Source organism: Emydura macquarii, unplaced genomic scaffold (genome assembly GCF_026122565.2).
Source record: "Emydura macquarii macquarii isolate MOO-44397 ecotype Brisbane River unplaced genomic scaffold, CSIRO-AGI_Emac_v2 contig_2768, whole genome shotgun sequence".
NCBI lineage: Eukaryota > Metazoa > Chordata > Testudines > Chelidae > Emydura > Emydura macquarii.
Genome location: NW_027132905.1, coordinates 36,529,382 through 36,547,661, shown reverse-complemented (window position 1 = coordinate 36,547,661; position 18,280 = coordinate 36,529,382). Strand labels below are relative to the sequence as shown.

The 18,280-nt window shown below is 44.9% G+C and overlaps 2 protein-coding genes across 12 annotated transcripts in view; one reads left to right on the top strand and one right to left on the bottom strand.

The window, feature by feature from the left end:
* The first annotated feature begins 1,436 nt into the window (after positions 1-1,436).
* ZBTB48 (zinc finger and BTB domain containing 48) lies at positions 1,437-12,984 on the top strand. Of its 5 annotated transcripts, none has more exons than XM_067567050.1 (11): positions 1,466-1,663; positions 2,110-2,811; positions 4,007-4,278; positions 5,875-5,986; positions 6,974-7,066; positions 7,671-7,757; positions 8,148-8,302; positions 9,006-9,091; positions 10,299-10,463; positions 11,043-11,131; positions 12,146-12,984. In XM_067567050.1, the coding sequence occupies exons 2-11, from the start codon at positions 2,113-2,115 to the stop codon at positions 12,440-12,442; spliced, it is 2,055 nt and encodes a 684-aa protein (XP_067423151.1). In that variant the 5' UTR covers positions 1,466-1,663; positions 2,110-2,112; the 3' UTR covers positions 12,443-12,984. The 5 variants fall into 5 exon arrangements, 4 of the variants coding, with proteins under 4 accessions (XP_067423151.1, XP_067423150.1, XP_067423149.1 ...); XM_067567049.1 differs by having other exon boundaries at positions 1,470-1,663; positions 2,110-2,808; positions 9,006-9,142; XM_067567048.1 differs by having other exon boundaries at positions 1,470-1,663; positions 9,006-9,142.
* Positions 10,313-18,280, bottom strand: part of KLHL21 (kelch like family member 21) — a 27,712-nt gene continuing 19,744 nt past the window's right edge. For 5 of the 7 annotated variants that reach the window (XM_067567056.1, XM_067567052.1, XM_067567054.1 and 2 more), the window contains one exon: positions 14,023-17,449. In XM_067567056.1, coding sequence (XP_067423157.1) covers positions 17,156-17,449 — 294 coding nt within the window. In that variant the 3' untranslated portion in view covers positions 14,023-17,155. Of the gene's footprint in view, positions 10,444-14,022; positions 17,450-18,280 lie in introns of those variants that run through there. The other 2 variants (XM_067567057.1, XM_067567058.1) reach the window with 2 other exon arrangements.

Here is an 18,280-nt window from a genome sequence, read left to right as displayed (position 1 = left end):
CAGCCAGACGCCAGAAAACTGCTGGGTTTCCCTTGTGACAACAGCTCAGGGGACTCCTGCCCAGAGATTCCAAGGAATGGAAACCACATCCCCAAACTGGAGAAAGCTGACATCTTGATCCTACAGCGAAATGAACCATCAAAACCATCCACAGGGCCTATTGTCTGCGGGTGTGAGTTGGGGCAGTTCTGATTTCAGTGGCGCTACACCACTTAGCCCCAGAAGAAAATTTGATCTCAGGACAAGTTGAAACTTCATTCAGCTTTGGGATGTCCACGCTGGGTTACAAATCCAGCTATGCCAGGGTTTGTTTGCAGCCTCCTGGTGCAGCAAGCACGTTGCCAGCCCAGATAACTGGGGGTGCAGCTAGTCTCTAGCATGGCAGTCTGGAAATATTCCTTCCAGCCAGAACCCAAAGCTGTCTGGCTAAACCCATCCGGAAAACGCTTCCTGGCCTGCAATGAGTGACAGCCTGCCCCGCTCTCAGGAATAACCCCAATGGGACAGAAAAGCCCAGAAGCCTTAGACCAGGGGTGTCAAACATACGGCCCATGGGCAAACCTTTTTGATCCAGCCTGCATCCGGCCAGTTTTTTTGAGACGTGCTACCATCCAAAGTGAGGGCGTTGGCACTTAAAGAGATTTCTCTGCCTAGGGCATTGCCGGTTTAAGAGTCCATGAAATGTCTTAAAAGCGTGGATGCCGGATGCAGAGAAATCCCTTAAAGCGGCAATGCACTCAGTCCGGCAACATGGTCCCCCACGAAATCCCACCCCCGAAAAGGGCTGATGCTGCGCCGCCGCCCGAAAAGGGGAAGATGGCTCGAATTTTTTGGCGGAGGGTATTGCATGGCCCCTGTGAAGTGCAGTTTATGAGAATCTGGCCCGTCACCATCAGCGAGTTTGACACCCCTGCCTTAGACTGCCCCACCGCCGCCTTCGCACCACTCCCTCCTCCCAGCCCTGGCCCGGGACCATGACGCAGCACCCGCGGGAGCTGTCTGCACCGGTCGGAGCAGGGAACGCGTTCGGGAGAAGGGGCCGCAGGCTTTCTCCGGGGGCAGGGCGGCTATTGCGTAAGGCGCGGGGCACGGAACTAGGCCCAAGCCACCCGCCACAGCGCGCGCTGTCCCGCGGGCCCGAGCTCGGGGACCACCGCGAGCCCGTCCGCCGCCTGCCTGGGGCTGGGCAGCTGCAGCGCAGGGACGACAAGGGGGCTCGGCCGGCCACAGAGAGCGAGGGAAGCGCGAGGCCGGGAGCGGTCTCGAGGCACGTCCGGCCTGCCCCTCAGGGCTCGCCCGTAGCCCCGCCCCAGGGGTCCCCTCCTCAGCCCGGAGCAGCCCCCCCATCGCTCTTGTCAGTCAGGCTCCGGTAGCCTGTCAGTCAGATACGGGGGAGGGACTTCTACAGGCCCCGCCCCGCCGCCGGGCCCCTTGCTACAGGCCCCGTCCTTGTGGTCCCGTACGTCGCTATCCTGGTGGTCCCGCCCCCCAAACCCCGCGGCGCTGCGTCGTGTCGTCACGTCCGGGGACGCTCGCCGAAGATGGCGGCGGCCCGGCCCCTTGCCTCGCGGCTGCAGTAGTTGCGCTCGGTTCTCCGGGTCACTCACTCAGGGCCCTCGGGCAGCCTCCCCGCCTCTACGTGGGTTGCCGGCGCCTGGCAGAGGTGAGGGGCGTTAGCGCGCGGCCCTTCCCGCAGAACCGTTGAGGCCGCGCAGCGCGGGGAGATGGGCTCTGTCCGCGGGGCGGGGCGGGGAACGTCCCTCTCACTTCCCCCTAGCATGGACCGGAGGAGATGTGGGGACGATGTGTCGACGATGTGTCTCCCTCCTCCCCCCCAGGGGTGGCCCGGACCGGACTGGAGGAAATGGGGAGGCGATGTGTCTCTCCCCCCCAGGGCTGGTCCGGAGCGGAGGAGATTGGGGGGCGGGGGCGATGTGTCTCTTCTCCCCGGGGGTGGCCCGGACCGGAGGGGATCGGGGGGTTGTCTCCTGGTAAGGGTCAGGGTGAGGTGGAGCCCCCCAAGGGGCTGCTTTCTTTTCTGCCTCCCCTGACAGCCCTATGCTACTTGGCCTAGCCCTGCAGGCTCACTCCTGCCTTCTCTCCCTGCAGACCATGGACGGCTCCTTTGTCCAGCATAGTGTCCGTGTCCTGCAGGAGCTGAACAAGCAGCGGGAGAAGGGCCAGTACTGTGATGCTACCCTGGACGTGGGCGGCCTGGTGTTCAAAGCCCACTGGAGTGTCCTGGCTTGCTGCAGCTGCTTCTTCCAGAGTCTGTACGGACTTGGCGCCTCCAGCAGCATCATTCTCCCAGAGAGCTTTGCGGAGATCTTTGAGCTCTTGCTGGACTTCTTCTACACTGGACACCTCGCACTTACCTCGGAGAACTGGGAGAAGGTGCTTGTTGCTGCCAAAGAGCTCTGTGTCCCTGAAGCTGTGGAGCTGTGCCAGAGCTTCAAGCCAAAATGCTTTGATGGCAGTGATCTAAACAACCAGTGCCTTCATGAGAAAGAGCCTAGGGAAGATCTCAGTAGTCACTTACATCAGCCAACAGACTCAGCTGGAGAGGAAGCTATCAAAGCAGTGTCTAAACCTAATGTTGCTAGAGAAGCCAGCCCCAGCTGCTGCACTAGGAGAGCCAGACTAACCCAGGGACCACGTGGGAGCCCATCTCTTAGGGAAAGGCTTAAAAGGGCTGTTAAAACAAATGCACTGAGCAATTCAGGTGAAGTAAAGAACACCCAGGAATGTAAAGAACTAAAAAGGCCACCTAAAAGAGGAGGCACCGAGGACAGAGGCATCAGCAATGAGGTGGTGTGTGGAGCATGTCCTAACAGGCTTTCTTTTGTGAAATAAGAAACTGTTCTCCTTAGATCTAAAGGTTTTAAAATTTAAGCAAGGAGAGATTTGCTCCTGAAAACTAAGCATCAAGCATGTGGGATATGTCTGCTAGTCTTCTCAATACAGTACCTGTTATAAGGTACTGTATTGAGGTGGTTGTGATTGGATGGTGGTTTAAGCAACAGGACTGGGACTCAGGAGATGAGGGTTTTATTCCTGGCTCTGCAGCAGAATTGCTGTGTGTCCTTGAGCAAGTCACTTAATCTCTGTATATCTTAGTTGTCCTTCCCCCATCTGTAAAAGGGGGAAAAGGGTGACCTATATCTCAGGGACATTGAGACTTAATTGACTACTATTGGTAACTACTTTGAGCTCCACAAATAGAAGATACCTCAGAAATACAAAGTATTTAATATTTTTCATATTAATTGGGTTATTTAATTAGTTTCCTGGAGCAAAGCCTCAACACCTACAATTCTTAATGTTTGTGTATTCAAAAAGGAAGAAATTGGACATCTTCCTTAAATTAAAGATGTACTTTGGCTCAAAGACCAGATAAAATTTCATTATGAAATTATTTTAAGGACAGGAACTTCAGAACCACTAAAAAGAAATAACTCCTTGTGCAGTGTATATTGGCCCTTTGAGAGTCAGTACTGCAGGAGACTAATGACACAAATGCTGTGGCTGGAGTTTGAAAAGGGCTGCGTAATAACTATTTATTTCTATACAGGCTAAGATGATAACAGGCTCATGGGAATTGCAAAGACAGGGAATGATTCCTGTGTATAGCAACAATAGAACTTAGGTTTTAAAAATCAAACCAGCCAGGAAGCATCTTATTTCAGCTGCTGTAAAAGATGCAGAGATGCTATTCAGGAGGGTGTGTTTGGTGAGTGTTATCTTAAAGCACTGGAACAAGCTAAGCACATCCAGTAGACCAGAGTTAGACTGTCCCTGGGGTGGTATTGGGAGATGTTCTTAGTCAAACCCACTGATTTTTAGTTATATCTTCCTGAAAGCTTCTTATTGTCAGACAGCAGTGCTGTCCACAAGCTCCAGAGTTTAGCTGACTTGTATTGTATTGCAGTATCACAGTAGGCACAACTTCATGTTCTCTCTAAGGCATTCAGTGAGTTAATGTAATGGCATCCCTGTTCCATCGCAGTGGGAAATGCAGGTTGTTCAAGTCCCTGATGACATAGCAGCAGATGATTTTGGAGGAGTTCATGAGGAAACAGATGAAGATTACATTCCCAAGAAAAAGACCCTGAGGACCAAAAAGAAATCAAAGTTGGCAAAAAAGCCTAGCAGTTCAGAGCCTGCAGGGCTGCTAGAGGCTGGGACTCCTGGGAACAGAAAAGGTACAGCTGTGCCAGTTGAATGCCCCACATGTCATAAAACCTTCCTCAGCAAATATTATCTAAAAGTGCATAACAGGTAAACATTCTGATTTTTATTCCTGTACCTTATCCATAGTAAGAGAGACCTATACCCCAACTGGCTTCCAGCAGAGTTGGACTATACAGAGCAGTGGTGCTGAGTAGCTGAACTTGGGCTCATTTCTGAATTTAAACACGCAGGGTTAGGCTATGAAGTAATAGTATTGTGAGGAATTCTAGGCCTGAGAGAATAGTCCATGCCTGAAGGAGTCTCTTACTTAGCTGTAAAACAAACAAACAACTCCATGACCAGGATGAAAATCTCCTGGGTACTGAGGATCTTTGATAGAGGAAGCACCTAGCCCTGGCATTTCCCATCTGCCTTTTTATGTGTAGCTTGATTACATTTTCCTCTTTGCAATTGGCCAGGGGCAAACCCCATTGAGGCCTTCCATATAGACTCTTGGAGTCACCTTTTGGCATAGTGACCCTTTTTAGCACTGACTGGGGTACTGAACACAGATGGCTATTAGGGCTTTAGTTGAAGCGGGGGGAGAAAAACATCTCAAAATGTGTTGAATTTACGAGTCTGAAATGGCTCCAGAGGTTTCAGTAAATAATACATCTCAAGCCTCTTACATTCTCACAAGTCTGGTCTGGGGGTCAGTACAGCTCAAAGAGAGATCACAGCTTGTCTGTGTAGAAGGGCTGTTTCAGAGAGTGCAGCACCTGGGAGCAGATCTCAATGAAAGCATGAAGGCGCTGCCACCTGTTAAAGATTTGGTCAGACAAATATATGGAGCTGCCTGGACTCGCTTATTTAAAAACAACTTTAAAACAATCCTTGGCCCAGAGGGTGACTTAGCCCTTAAACAAAGAGTGAGAAATATTGTATAGGAGTTCAAAGTTCGTAACAAATGTCTAAAGGGCAGTCTAGCCCGCCGTAGCAAGAGGAGGGAGCCCCAGGTTCGTTCTTTAAAATGCAGATGCAGCTCTGATCATCTCAGTGTCACAGGTCAGCATTTCCTATCACAGACTGCAACATGGTGGGCGGGGACAAAGGACATGACTTGAGAGGATGTCTGTGTTCTGGAGAAGCCAAGGCTAAGCGTTCTGCAGGAGAGCTTTGGTGAACTGATGTTCTGAAATGCCATAGGAGCAGCAAAACATCTTCCTAAAGGACAGCATTCTGATGGGTCTCTTAGGTCTCTATCTCTTTGGATTTTAAACTGTATTCTAACAACTTTGACCACAGATATGCTGTTGGTGTGAACAACATTTGACTGTGTATGAATTTATAAAGTATTTAGTGCCCCCCAATCCCAGAATAGCTTGCTGCAAATGAACAGTGCTTCACTATCCTCTTTTAAACTATGCCATGATAGGTACTGTTGACCTAGAAATGACACTGAATCTAGTAAAGCTCCAATTGTTAGTGACGCCTCTCAAGCCACAGGGCAAATTTGGTTAATTGTGAAAATAACTCCTTGTCTCTGTGAGTCTGCTTCTCCAGTGTAACTCAGTTAAGAATAGTAGCATCCCAGCTGTAACTTGGGATCCTCTTGTGTGACTGGCTCTCTAACTTGTCCCAAGGAAATATTTCTCTTTGCTGGTAAAGACTGAGAATAACAGATACTGTTTGTATTCCTTTTAGGAAACACACTGGAGAAAAACCATTTGAATGTTCCAAATGTGGTAAATGTTACTTTAGGAAGGAGAATCTGTTGGAGCATGAAGCTAGGAACTGTATGAACCGATCAGAGCAGGTACTTCTGGGAACTGGCCAGGGAGGGACAGGAGACCGCAGCTGTTAAATTGTTAAAGCAGTAGCCAAGACAGATAGCATGTCCACAGCCACTTGCTTTGTTCACTTCTTGCCTAGATCTATAACCTAAGCTGTCTGTCCAGAGAAAGACTTCTCTTGGGATGCCATGTGCTAAGAGCTGGGTCCAAATCCAACTTTGGGAGGCTGAAACAAAATAACTTCTGTTAAGATGGAGTTTCTCATAAAATGGGATATTGTGAACTTCGCTGCTCAATGCACTGTTGGGTCTGTTAAAGCCCACAGCCCCTCTCTGCTGATGGGAAGTTATCACAAATACTGTCTTGTTTAGAGAAGGATGACTCCCTCTAGCAAACCAAGGTCATCTTACCAGGAAATAAACACAAGGCATAGCAGTAAAGCTTCATGTTAAGTCCTATTAGTTTGGCCATTTTGCTGGGCACCTGACAACATGAGCAGAATTAGAGCCTCCATTGCAGCCTCCTTTCGAGCCAGAATCAAGATCAACCTCTCCATAGAAATATAAAATAAAATTGAAACTACCTCATCTCTCTTCTCCTCACTTGCTGCTGTCTGGCATGTGCCAACCGAGATTCCTGGTGACAGGTGTACCAGTCTGGGGCCGGTTTTGCACGCTGACTTGCAGCCAGAAAGCATGGATTGGCACAGCATGTGTAGTCACTACTTGCTTTGGTTTGGGTTTTTGGGACAAATGTTGGCATTTGGTATAACCAGAATATTCTGACCGTGTATTATAAAGATGAAGTAATGTTTACAGGTCACATGCCAGATATTGTACTAACCAAACTCCCAAACTGTGAGGAATCTGGATTCTGATATGCACCTGTTTCTTCTTGCTTTATCCTCAATGCCTTTTATCTGTGTCCTTCCTTTCTTGCCTTCTGTAAGCAATGCTGCTTCTGTACTGAAGGGGCTTGCTGATTATCTCCTCTCCTCCTGTCTTTTTCAGGTTTTCACTTGTTCGGTCTGCCAAGAGATATTTAAGAGGCGAATGGAATTACGGCTGCACATGGTGTCACATACCGGGGAAATGCCATATAAGGTCAGCGCAGTGTGCCCTTGAGCATTCCTGGGAATGACTGAGAGCTGTTGTTATGAAAAGAAAGAGGGGTGTGAATGCAAAGATGCCTTTCTATTCTGGGGTCCAGGAACTGGCCACAGCCAGCCAGGCCTTACAGTGAGAGCATACTCCTCCTTGTGGCATGTGGACATGCGTGGGTCACTGGGCTGCTGCCTTCACCTTAATTCTGGAATGTTTTGGTTTACTCCCTTCTCTTTATGGCAGTTGCATTTACCCCATGTCTCAGAGAGCGATCCCACAGGTATCTTCTTCCTATTGCCAGACCATAGACATGCTCCACATATCACTCATCTCTCGATAAAGTGGAATGTGCCTCTTGGGCTCTGTGCTGCACGTTACCCTAAGGATTACAGCATAGGTGCGAGTGCCAAGCACCTGGAATTTAGGTGTAGCCAAGTGGAAAGGCATTGGGCAAGGATTTTGTGTCTTGCATCCTTTCTCTACTTTCTGCTAGGCCAAGCCCCTTTGGCTACTCTGCATTAGCGAAACCTTAAGCTCTTCTAACTCAGTTACGGTAAGTGCTCTGGAAATGGCCAGAGGGTGACTCTTGTCTTATGTATTTCAGTGCTCCTCTTGTGTACAGCAGTTCATGCAAAAGAAGGATCTTCAAAGCCATATGATAAAGTTACATGGTGCTCCAAAACCGCATGCGGTAAGGAGGGGCAAGACTAATGTGGGGTGGGCAGAATTGATATTTTGGGGATAAATATGGAATGGGTCCATGGCAATCTTGAATTATTGCTGTGGGAGAAGGGACACTAGTGCAGCGGCATGGAGCAGTGATGAATAATCAAAGGATCCTCACCTTTACCTGGTCCTAGTGTGGTAGCGAACCAAGCAAAGAACATCAGCTGGGCTGGCTTTGCAGTTTATTGCCTGACAGCCCTAATCCTCACCTGGAGGAAACCTGTGTCCACCAGAGGCTTGGCCTGGACCTTCCATTTTGCTCTTGGCTGTATACTCTGAGAAGACAGTTCCCTGAGGATGCGACAGAACTCCTGCTGTTGGTGCCTAATTCTAACCCCTCCCTATGGACTTGTAGTGCTCTGCCTGCTCCAAATGCTTCCTGTCTCGAACGGAGTTGCGCCTGCATGAGGCATTCAAGCACCGTGGAGAGAAACTTTTTGTTTGCGAGGAGTGTGGGCACAGGGCTTCAAGTCGCAATGGCTTACAGATGCACATCAAAGCAAAACACAGGTAAGGCATGTGGCGTCCTCTGGGTCACAAGTGTATACACATTCTTCACCCCAGTCTTCATTGTTTTTCTTCCTTGGAGACCTGTTGACCTCTAGAACATGTTGCAGGGACCAGTCCTGCTGTGGACAGATGGACTAGACAAGACTCGTATAGGCATCACCCCCCTTTACTTTTCTTTGCCCTGTAGGGCAGGTTATAAAGGCCCCTTGAGAAATAGTATCGTGAAAGGCCAGCACTGTCTCTTCCCCCAAAGAGGTAGCTATCCCTGTGCTGTTTGCAGGGCTTCCATTGGCTCAGTCTGTGTTCATTGTCTTTGGAAGCTGACCAGGCAGTTACTGTATCTGGTTTCATAGTGTTCTTTAGGTCCCTGGCACATTTCAGCAGGGTTCTCTTCATGCACGCCATTAGGTATGTGGATCCCCAGAACTAGCTGTAATGTCTGAGGGCTAAGAGACTGGCTTCTGCTTTCGAATCTACAGACTGGACTAGGACAATAGTAGTAGTTCTTGGGCCTCTTAAAGTCCTTGTGTTTTGAGATAGGTTTGAAATAGGATTTAGTTCAGGGACTTTGGAACAGCTGTGAAAGCTGACTTAACTCCAAGGGATCTAACCCTTCTAATGGAGAGCTGAGGGTAGGGGTTGTTCCCCCACCAAAGAGGCTCCTCAGGATGGGAAGTGAATACAGTTCTCATTGTACTTCCAGAAACGAGCGCCCCTATGTGTGTGAGTTCTGCCATCATGCCTTCACCCAGAAAGCCAATCTCATCATGCACCTCCGCACGCACACGGGTGAGAAACCTTTCCAGTGCCACCTCTGTGGGAAGACGTTCAGGACACAAGGTACAGCCTCCCATGCTTGGCCTGTAAAGCTGGTGGCCATTACAGTTCCTCAGTCCAGCCCTGGGAGAGCTACACCCCTTGGTGCACATTCTGCCTGGGCCCAAGCACTGAATGTGTTTGTCTTAAGTCCAGCCCTGAGAGTTACCTGAGAAGTGGGGTTTGGAACATAATGAAGTGGTCTAACGGGCCAGACCCCCAGGTCTATCTAGCAGCGTCAGTACCTGAGACCTTCAGAGGAGGGTCATAATTAGCAAACCCTAATTAGATGCTGTGCAATTCTTTCCTGATTTCTTTGGGCTTATACTGATGTGACACTGCCTCAGGAATAAGAGAAGGAAAACATAATAGAAGCTAAAAACACTTACCAGCTGGAAGGGAGGGAGAAGTGGCTTGCAGTAGCCAGACAGTATGGCAGCCCTGTTTCACTCAAATTTAAAGGGGCAGATACCACAAAAGCATGCTGGGAAACCTTCCTGAAAGAGGCTGAATCCACTCTAGAGTTTAGGGGTGGCCAGTTATAGAGGAAGTAGCAGCTAAGGGAAGAGTTGAAATCCCTCTCCCACCTTGCAGGATTTTGAGGTTCTAAGAGGGAAGATTTATCCCAATGTTTTCAGAGCTCAAACCTGGTGTACTTGAAGAAGCTTTTTTTTTAAACGTTTTTCAAAAGTAAAACTTCCAGATTTTCTGGACATCAGCTGTGTTCTCTCCTCAAAGTTCACCAGCATGTCCTGGCAGCACTAAAGTAGATTTTATTGGCCTAACCTAGAACCTAAATAACTCCTGCAGATTTTTTAAGGTGTTCTATATTTATGACCAATTCTGTTCTTTTTGAAATACAGCTACCATATTTGCCTCTGTCCCTGCAGTGAGTTTCAAGGTTACTGCATGAAGCTAACGAATTAATTTCTCATTTCACTGAGCATCCCCTTACTGTTTTATCCCTGGACACTGTGGAAGAGACCGATCACTCTTCCTTATACACGTAATTGGAACCATAAAAACAGAAATTCCCATTTCCATCTTTACTAAAAACTTTAGAAAATAGTGTACGAATGCTGTGCAATCTCTGTAGCCAGCGTAATAAGAAATGGCAGCCAGGTTGTGGTGAATGTTTCAGTACATGAAGGGTAAACATCCTGTCTCCCATCTGTGTTAGCGAGTCTGGATAAGCACAACCGCACACACACTGGTGAACGTCCCTTCAGCTGTGAGTTTTGTGATCAGAGGTTCACGGAGAAAGGGCCCCTTCTGAGGCACATTGCTAGCAGGCATCAGGAAGGAAGACCACACTTCTGCCAGATCTGTGGAAAAACATTCAAAGGTAATGCCCATTACAGCAATGCAGGAGCTATGAGGGCTTTAATTTGCCTTGAGCCTCTTTGTATTAATTCATAGTGCTCATGGAGAAGCTAGTCAGAGAATTATGATATTCTGTTTTCCTGCTGTGCCAATTGGAGGCAAATAAAAGTCTGACTGCACTCAAACTCTTAACAAAACTATTTGCAGAACAGAAGTGGATCCAGCATTTCTCTGTTTTGTCAAACATCGAGTCTCTTGTAGGGATTCTTAAGTCCATTGCTGATGCAAAATTCAGCAGAACAACATTAGTGAAAGCAGAGCAATGGGTGGGCAGGAGAGAGAGAGAGAACGATTTTCCTTCAAACTTTCTTGTGACTTAGTTGACCAAATTTGAGGCTTAAGCACAATTCTGGAAAAATTAATCTCCATTTCACCATGTCCTGCGATAATAGTGTCAACATGGCCCTGCCATGGTAACATTTCCTGTGTAGCTCAGGCCTATGCTTGTTTAACTCAGGTCTCTTTGTTGCAATGTTCAGACCATAAACACGTTGCCCTATTCAGCAAGTGGTTAATACAGTTTTTAATTTTTCATTCTCAGCTGTCGAACAGCTGCGTGTCCATGTTCGCAGACACAAAGGAGTGAGGAAGTTTGAATGCACTGAATGTGGTTACAAGTTCACCCGACAGGTATGGGGTTTTTCTAATTCCACTTACAATCAGCAAGTGTACTCTAAACCCTATTGAATAATTAGTTTCCCATTTGCAAAGTGTGCACAGCCGTGAATCAGAGACCAGGAAACAGAATTAGTCTTATAAAGTCGTGTATTTCTTTGGAAGGGGAAACGGGGGGGTTCTGAACTGAAGCATGTTTGCTGCCATTGCAGGAAGGAATGAAGCAGATCAGCTCTTGGAGTGTCTGAGCTGCTCGCTGCTCAGACGGGTGAAAAGGGCAGTGCCAGTCAGTACCCTCACTCCTTTGACCAAGTTTTTCCTCAGTAACCCTGCCAAAATCTTATTTACTAAAACCAAAGTCCTTGGGGAGGGGGGGAGAGGAAGACATTTCTGTGTTCAGGTGGCACATCACACTTAGATAAAACCCAAAAATACTTTCATGAACATTGGAGGCAATCCTAGTAAGAGATCAGGTCACTAAACCTAAATCTAGTGTGAAATATGGGCCTGTGCTTTTTGCTCCCAGGCTGAGGAGTGGCTCTGATGGATGATAAATTACTGAGGATTGAATCCCTGCTAGAGCAGACTGGAAAACTTAAAAAATGGGATTATTTTTTCCTATTAGCTCTATCTGCTGTTCCCTCACCACAGCTAGAATCCTGCCCCTGCTGTGAGACCCCACTGGGGCACTAGTTGGCTGCCTTAAAGAGAAAAGGTTATGTTACCACCTTCTCTCTTAGAGAGGAAGCGCTATACCCCATCTTTGCCTTCTTACCTGTTGCCATTTTCCCCCTTCCTATGCCTTTTGGGAGGAGGGGGTCTGTTCTCCCACATTTGTGAATTCACTGTGTGCATGTATTTCCCTGCATGCTTTCTCCACCACTAACGCTAATTAGACCCAATTTCTAAAGCAACTTTTTTTGTGCCACCAACATTCCTGCACCCTGGGCCTCATTCCTGACCGAGAGAAGACACTGCCGCGTATGATTTAGGTGGGTAATGATGGACTTTGATTGCTCTTTTTTAAAGGCCCACTTGAGGCGCCACATGAAGATTCATGACCGGGTTGAAAACTATAACCCTCGTCAGAGAAAGCTGCGGAACCTAATCATTGAGGATGAAAAAGCTGTTGTAGTAGCACTCCAGCCCCCCCATGAATTAGAGGTGGGGCCTACAGAAGTCATTGTGGAATCCCTCTCACACAGCTCCCTTGGTGAAGAGATCCCTGTACAGAGACTCTGTTCAAATGAGACCTTCTCTACGACTGATGTTATTGAACAATCTCTTATCATTACTACAACGATCCCTGAAGACTGTGAAACATAGCACTTATGTCCTTGTACATGCTTTTCCCTCTCAAATAAATTAAAATTAAGTGTTAGGTTGGATTAACTGTTCACAAGGGCTTGGTGTTTGTGTTTGAAAACCTACATTCTCAAAAGTTCACTGCCTCTTTGAAAATATCCTTCCAGTGAACTTTAAGCAGGTAGAGAACAGTGTCTTGCTGGGGGAGGGGCAGCAAATAGGGAGGTGGCCGTTTACCTGTTAATGAACCAAATATAAGAGCGCAGAGTAAATCTCCCCATCTTGAGCTTGACTGATTACTTTTGATTCTCTCATGCCTAGTACTGTCAGTTACCTTTCTAATTTGAGAACCTGACTTTTCTCCCATCCACCACAGTTAAAAACATACAGACTTTTACAGAGTCTGTTAGAAAAAGTGAAGTTTTTTTTTTTGGGGCAATATAGCAATACTTTGTCTGCATAGCTTGTATCACTTAGTTAGGTCTTCTCAACTTTTTACACTGAGGGCTGTCTCCACAGCTTATGAAAAGTCATGTGGTTTGCTGAAGGATACAAGACTCTAATGACCATCTCTGTCCTTTAATACTACAGCTGTTGACAAAGCACCTAAATTTAAGATGCAGGTTCTCCAGTAAGAGGCACTAGTACATCATCTCAGAGGCAATTTAAGGGGAACGGAGAATTTCAGTAACAGCTCCTTGAATACTTTGGTACCTTTACAAAAAGCTTTTGGAGACAGTGGTTGAAAGTTGCTGTGGCTCTGAAATAGGTTTAGTTTAAGAAGTTTATCAATGCACATCTCAGCCTTGCGCCAAGTTATGCTAGAGTATTTCACAAAGTAACTGATGAGATTCCAGCGTGGAGTACAGATTACAGATCCAACTCTCTTTTAAGGTTATTTCTTAATTGACACTATACAGTACCTTGGGCCCTTAACCTGTTTTTGTGGTTATCATGAACTGCCCCCTTAGAATATGAAATTACTCAAGTCACTAAAAGTGGGACCATATATGGCAACAAGACAGCGTACGCAACCTGTGATGCTAAAATGCCTTTTACATGGCTATACGTTCATTTGCGATAGGAAGGCAAGAAACATTCTAAAAATTGTAAATGGAGCAAAAAGGGGACTTATTTTAACAGTATTTTATAGTTAATGGTGACCAAAACAGCTTGGAAGAACTCTTAGGTCATACTTTCTGTATTGGTGAGATAAGACTACTCTACTTGCTCTTTGGAAAGTAACTATTTCGTTTGACAAACATAGATTAGACAGAGACCTACCACAGACGATTTAACCGTCTCAGACCTAGAGACTTCTCTACAGTCACTGAGAGCAGAACAAAATGTTTACATTTATCATGGGTTTTTTAGCTTGATCATTTCAAGTAAGTTTAAAAATACAAATGAGAATAAAAATCCAAAATCTGTCAAAATATAAAATGCCTTTGCTTTAAAAGACGGTATTTTAAAAGTATTTAAAGGTTTGGACACAATGAAAGTCTACACAAAAGTTATAAATACAAACCTAAAGTTATTCATCTGGTTTTGAAACTGTAGAGATGACTAGGTCCAGCAGTGAGCACCACAATATGAGACTATTATACATAAATATACTTTAATAGTTCAGCATAAATACTTTACTCTTCTACCATGCAAATTAAGTTATACTAAATGACAACATATAGGCAGCAGTGTTCCACATCGTAAGATGGAGTTGAATACATGTCTTAAGTAACTGGCCCCCTACTGAGCACCGCATGACCGTGTTTCTCTCTCCCATCACAACTGTACAAACTCAGTGGCAGAGTGACTGACTTGAGGTTTTAGTTTAACTTTCGTGGGGAGACAAAATTGTTGGCATAGTATACTACAGCCAGAAGTGAAGACATTGCATCAATTCACTATTCAAAAACATCTTTCCAAGGAAACAGGTAAGCTTCACTAAAAGGAGCTCTGTATTCTGCTCAACATTAGCATGAGAACAGAGCACAGGAGCTACAAGTGAGTATGTAAAAAAATATATTTTCAGTTACAGAAATACATTTATAGAGCTGAAAACTTCCAATAAGCTATGCCATGTTTTTGCTTCCACACCAGCCTTGGCTAAACACAAGAGCTAAGGGACAGGGGAATACATAACAGAACTCTCCTTTCCTTGTAGATTTCATATTGATTACTATAAAATTTGTGATATTAAAAGCTTGAGACACAACCAAATGATCCAGTGATTGGTATTCCCTACTCCCAGGTAGGAAACTCTGTTTTTTGTTCTCTCCAGCTGGTAGCACTATCCAGGGACAAAGTGCAACATACCACTTTAAGTTCCTTTGCCTAATATAGAAGTAGGAGTGCCTAGCTCCATCATCTTGTCTAGTCATCCTTAGCCAGCAGACTGATGTTCATGACACGATCTAGCAAGAGCTTTTGAAGCAGGATCTGCAGGACTCCCCCACAACGTGCGGAGGTTTCCGGTACTAAATAGAAGTTAAAGTTTGCCAAATCTATCAAGTTTGTTTATATAGTGTCTTTATTCCACCCACTGTGGGGTCATGGTAGACTGAAGTCTGCCAACACAGTCTAGCACTCCATAACCCTATCTCAAGTTACATTCTGATAAGGCATGGTCAATAACCTATACAAGTTTGAGGCCCTAGGGAAAAATCTCTGCTCAAAATTTGGCATAGAAAGTGTTCCAGAGAAAACTGACTCAACAGCTGTAGAAAATGCTTTATTCCTTGGGAGCCTAGGATGCATCAAGTCAGGTGGGATGTCCTACTGCATCTTCCACATGAAGAAGCCTTAAAGGTATGTGTGATTGAAAATCTGGATTTGTAGGTGAAGTTTAAATTCAGACAATTCTCCCACTGAGAAAGTAGACAGCAATAATCTTACCCACTGTTTCACTTCAACATTTTTTCCTAAAGGACAGTAATGCTTGTTTTCAACTAGACTATATTGCATTTTGAAATTTAAGAGCTCTGTAGGACCAGTCAGACATTCCGTCAAAGAATTAGCATGAAATTTCCTCTTCAGTTGAAATGTGCTTGGTCAGGTTAAATACCGGAGATAAAATTAAGCCTGCCAGATCACTTGAGTGAGTCTGAAAGCAGAACTTATTGATTACAAAAGCAATAAAAATCTAAACTCTAAACCAAATTCAGTCTCTAAACATTAACTAAGGGCCCTGATTAGCATTTACCAACTGTTCAAAAATTCCAGTAGCTGCTATAAGTTATTTTGATGAATTTGTGAATTCTCATGTGTAACATTAACATTTTAGTAGGTTCTATCACTCAGCAAATTGATCCATTTATAAACCATAAATTTACCTTAACCAACATTCTTTATCAAATGTTTGAAGCAGACTAAAATTATTTTTCTATATACCAAATACTATGTAATAAATTACCTGATGCTCAAATCCATGGGACAGTTCCCAAGGAAGCTCTTCTATGTTTCCTCTCTATCACCTTTTAAATAAGCTCTCCCCTAAAAATACCAATCTAATCTACTTCCTTAGTATCTAAATAGTGAGACTACACCTTCTGCACTTTACAGTGTCTCCAACCACTACCCAGGACCTATCTGCTCAATCTACCACAAATGCTGACACCCCTTGATATAGAAAGAGTCAAGTTAAAGTCTTTAGAGCGTATGAAACATCAATAATACATCGCATATAACTTCACTAAACAAGAACATACAGCAGAGATTTCTTTGCCAAGTTCAACTGCAGGCTAAACAGTTTGATAGAAACGTTTCCTAAATTTGAATGTCGATGAAGGAAGATGTTCTTCTCTAAAAGATTTTTGGCATGAGTCCCCAGCCCCTAAAGTCTCTCTCCACTTTTCCTCTGACAGATATTTGCTTAAAAAAAGAAATGGAAATGTATTTGGCATTTCACTCAATCTAGGTTTGAATCATTTTTAAAATGAAAAGTTTCTAAAGAAACAAAGCTTTTTTTCCCAGCAAGGACCAGCAAAAGCACAAGCTGCTTGGGATAATGAAAATGTCTGTATAAACTTACAGAGCTATAGGGATTTTTAACAATTAATTTATCACACATTTAAGCTGCAGGGAAGGGAAATTTCAAACTTCATGACTCTCAACCTTAATATCCTTGCACTGACCTTTTTATGCCACTGCAATGTAATAGGTTCTTCATGAAAGTATGAAGAATGGCCAAAGTTAATGGTGGCTCTCAGTATATTTAAGGCTAGGTATTTATATCCTCATATCTGCACATTTATAATGAACCCAAAATTTGTGGCTGGAAAAATTAACAAATAATGGAATTTGGTGGCAAATATGGAGTGTTATGGTATGGAGAGATGCTGACTGCAGGATACTAGTGAAAGCTGTTTGATCACTAGCTAAGCTATGTTACCTGGAAGGGCAATAGTGGTGCTTGAGTAACGAGTGACTTTTTTAAATACCTATTTTCTTTAGAGTTCTCATTTCAGAGCTTTTCTGTGGCTAATGCTACACCTTCTCCATCCACAGAAAAGTGCTGAGGGACAATGCACCCAATGAGGCCTCTAGCTTTCTACCAACTATGCTTCTACAACAGCATTTTAATCTCTCAGGGATTTTACTTTCTCTCTACTTGCAATTACTGAGCAATCCATTTCAAAGTTTCCAAGTACCAGTCTGCCTCCTGCCCTCCCGCAAAGCGACACTGGTTATTTGTAATGAATTCACTTCAAGCCACAGAGATAAGTTTTTCTACTGTTAACGTAACTCATTAAGATTCTGATTATGAAGATTCTGGCGTTGCCTGTTGAGGTTAATGGCATTATCCAGAGTGATGCTGTCTTCTTCTTGTGTAGTTTGTGGCATGAACTGTCGGAATATGCTGACACTTCCATGCCAGAAGGTGGGTTCAGGCAGCTGGCCCACTATGTTCCATGTTCGAGTTTCCGGATCATAAGCTTCTAGCACGTCTGAAAGTTCAAATGTGTTATCGTAGCCACCAGAGACATATAGCTTCCCACCAAGCACAGCCAAGCTCCCCCCAACGTGAACCTACAATTAAAAACAAGTTATTAGAGAGGACCACCCTGGCTTAACTAGGAGATCGTCAAAGACCTGAAACTCAAAAAAAAGAGAGTTATACAAAAAGTGGAAACTAGGTCAAATTACAAAGGATGAATATTAAAAAACAAAACAAAACCCAAAACAACAGAAGCATGTAGGGATAAAACCAGAAAGGTCAATGCACAAAATAAGATTAAACTAGCTAGAGACTTAAAGTGTAACAAGAAAACATTTAAAAATACATTAGAAGTAAGAGGAAGACCAAGGACAGAATAGGCCCATTATTCTATGAGGAGAGAAAGACAACAACAGAAAACATAACAATAGCTGAAGTGTTAAATGCTTTTTTAGTTTCAGTTTTCACCAAAAAAGTTAACAGTGATTGGACAAACAGCATAGTAAACACAGTGTAAATAAGGTAGGATCTCAGGTTACGTTTATGTTGATGGTGGCAAATTCGCCACCGTCAGATCGATTTAGTGAAGTGAAGACACGCTCAATCAATCAATCTGGAAGTCGATCTAATAAAACCACCTCCCCAAAAAGCATAGCGCTACATCAACAGGTACACATTTCCCGTCAGTGCAGCGCAGGGGAAACGGTATGCTAAATGGAAGTTACAAAGTCGATGGGAGTTATGCAAGCTACTCTGCATAGCTTGTGTAACTCTCATTGACTGACAGCGAAATTCGCTGGCAGTGCAGACCAGGTCTAAGGCCTAAGGCTAAAATAGGGAATGAATAAGTGAAGAATTACTTTGGCTATGTCTACACTGTACTGCTGCAGCTGCACCACTGTAAGATCTTCCATGTAGCTGCT

Bases quoted from the DNA above. Each gene is read 5' to 3' on its own strand.
- ZBTB48 (XM_067567048.1), top strand. From the start codon at position 2,113: ATGGACGGCTCCTTTGTCCAGCATAGTGTCCGTGTCCTGCAGGAGCTG. The intron at 4,279-5,874 runs GTAAACATTCTG...TATTCCTTTTAG, and splicing joins TATCTAAAAGTGCATAACAG to GAAACACACTGGAGAAAAAC. The intron at 11,132-12,145 runs GTATGGGGTTTT...TCTTTTTTAAAG, and splicing joins GTTACAAGTTCACCCGACAG to GCCCACTTGAGGCGCCACAT.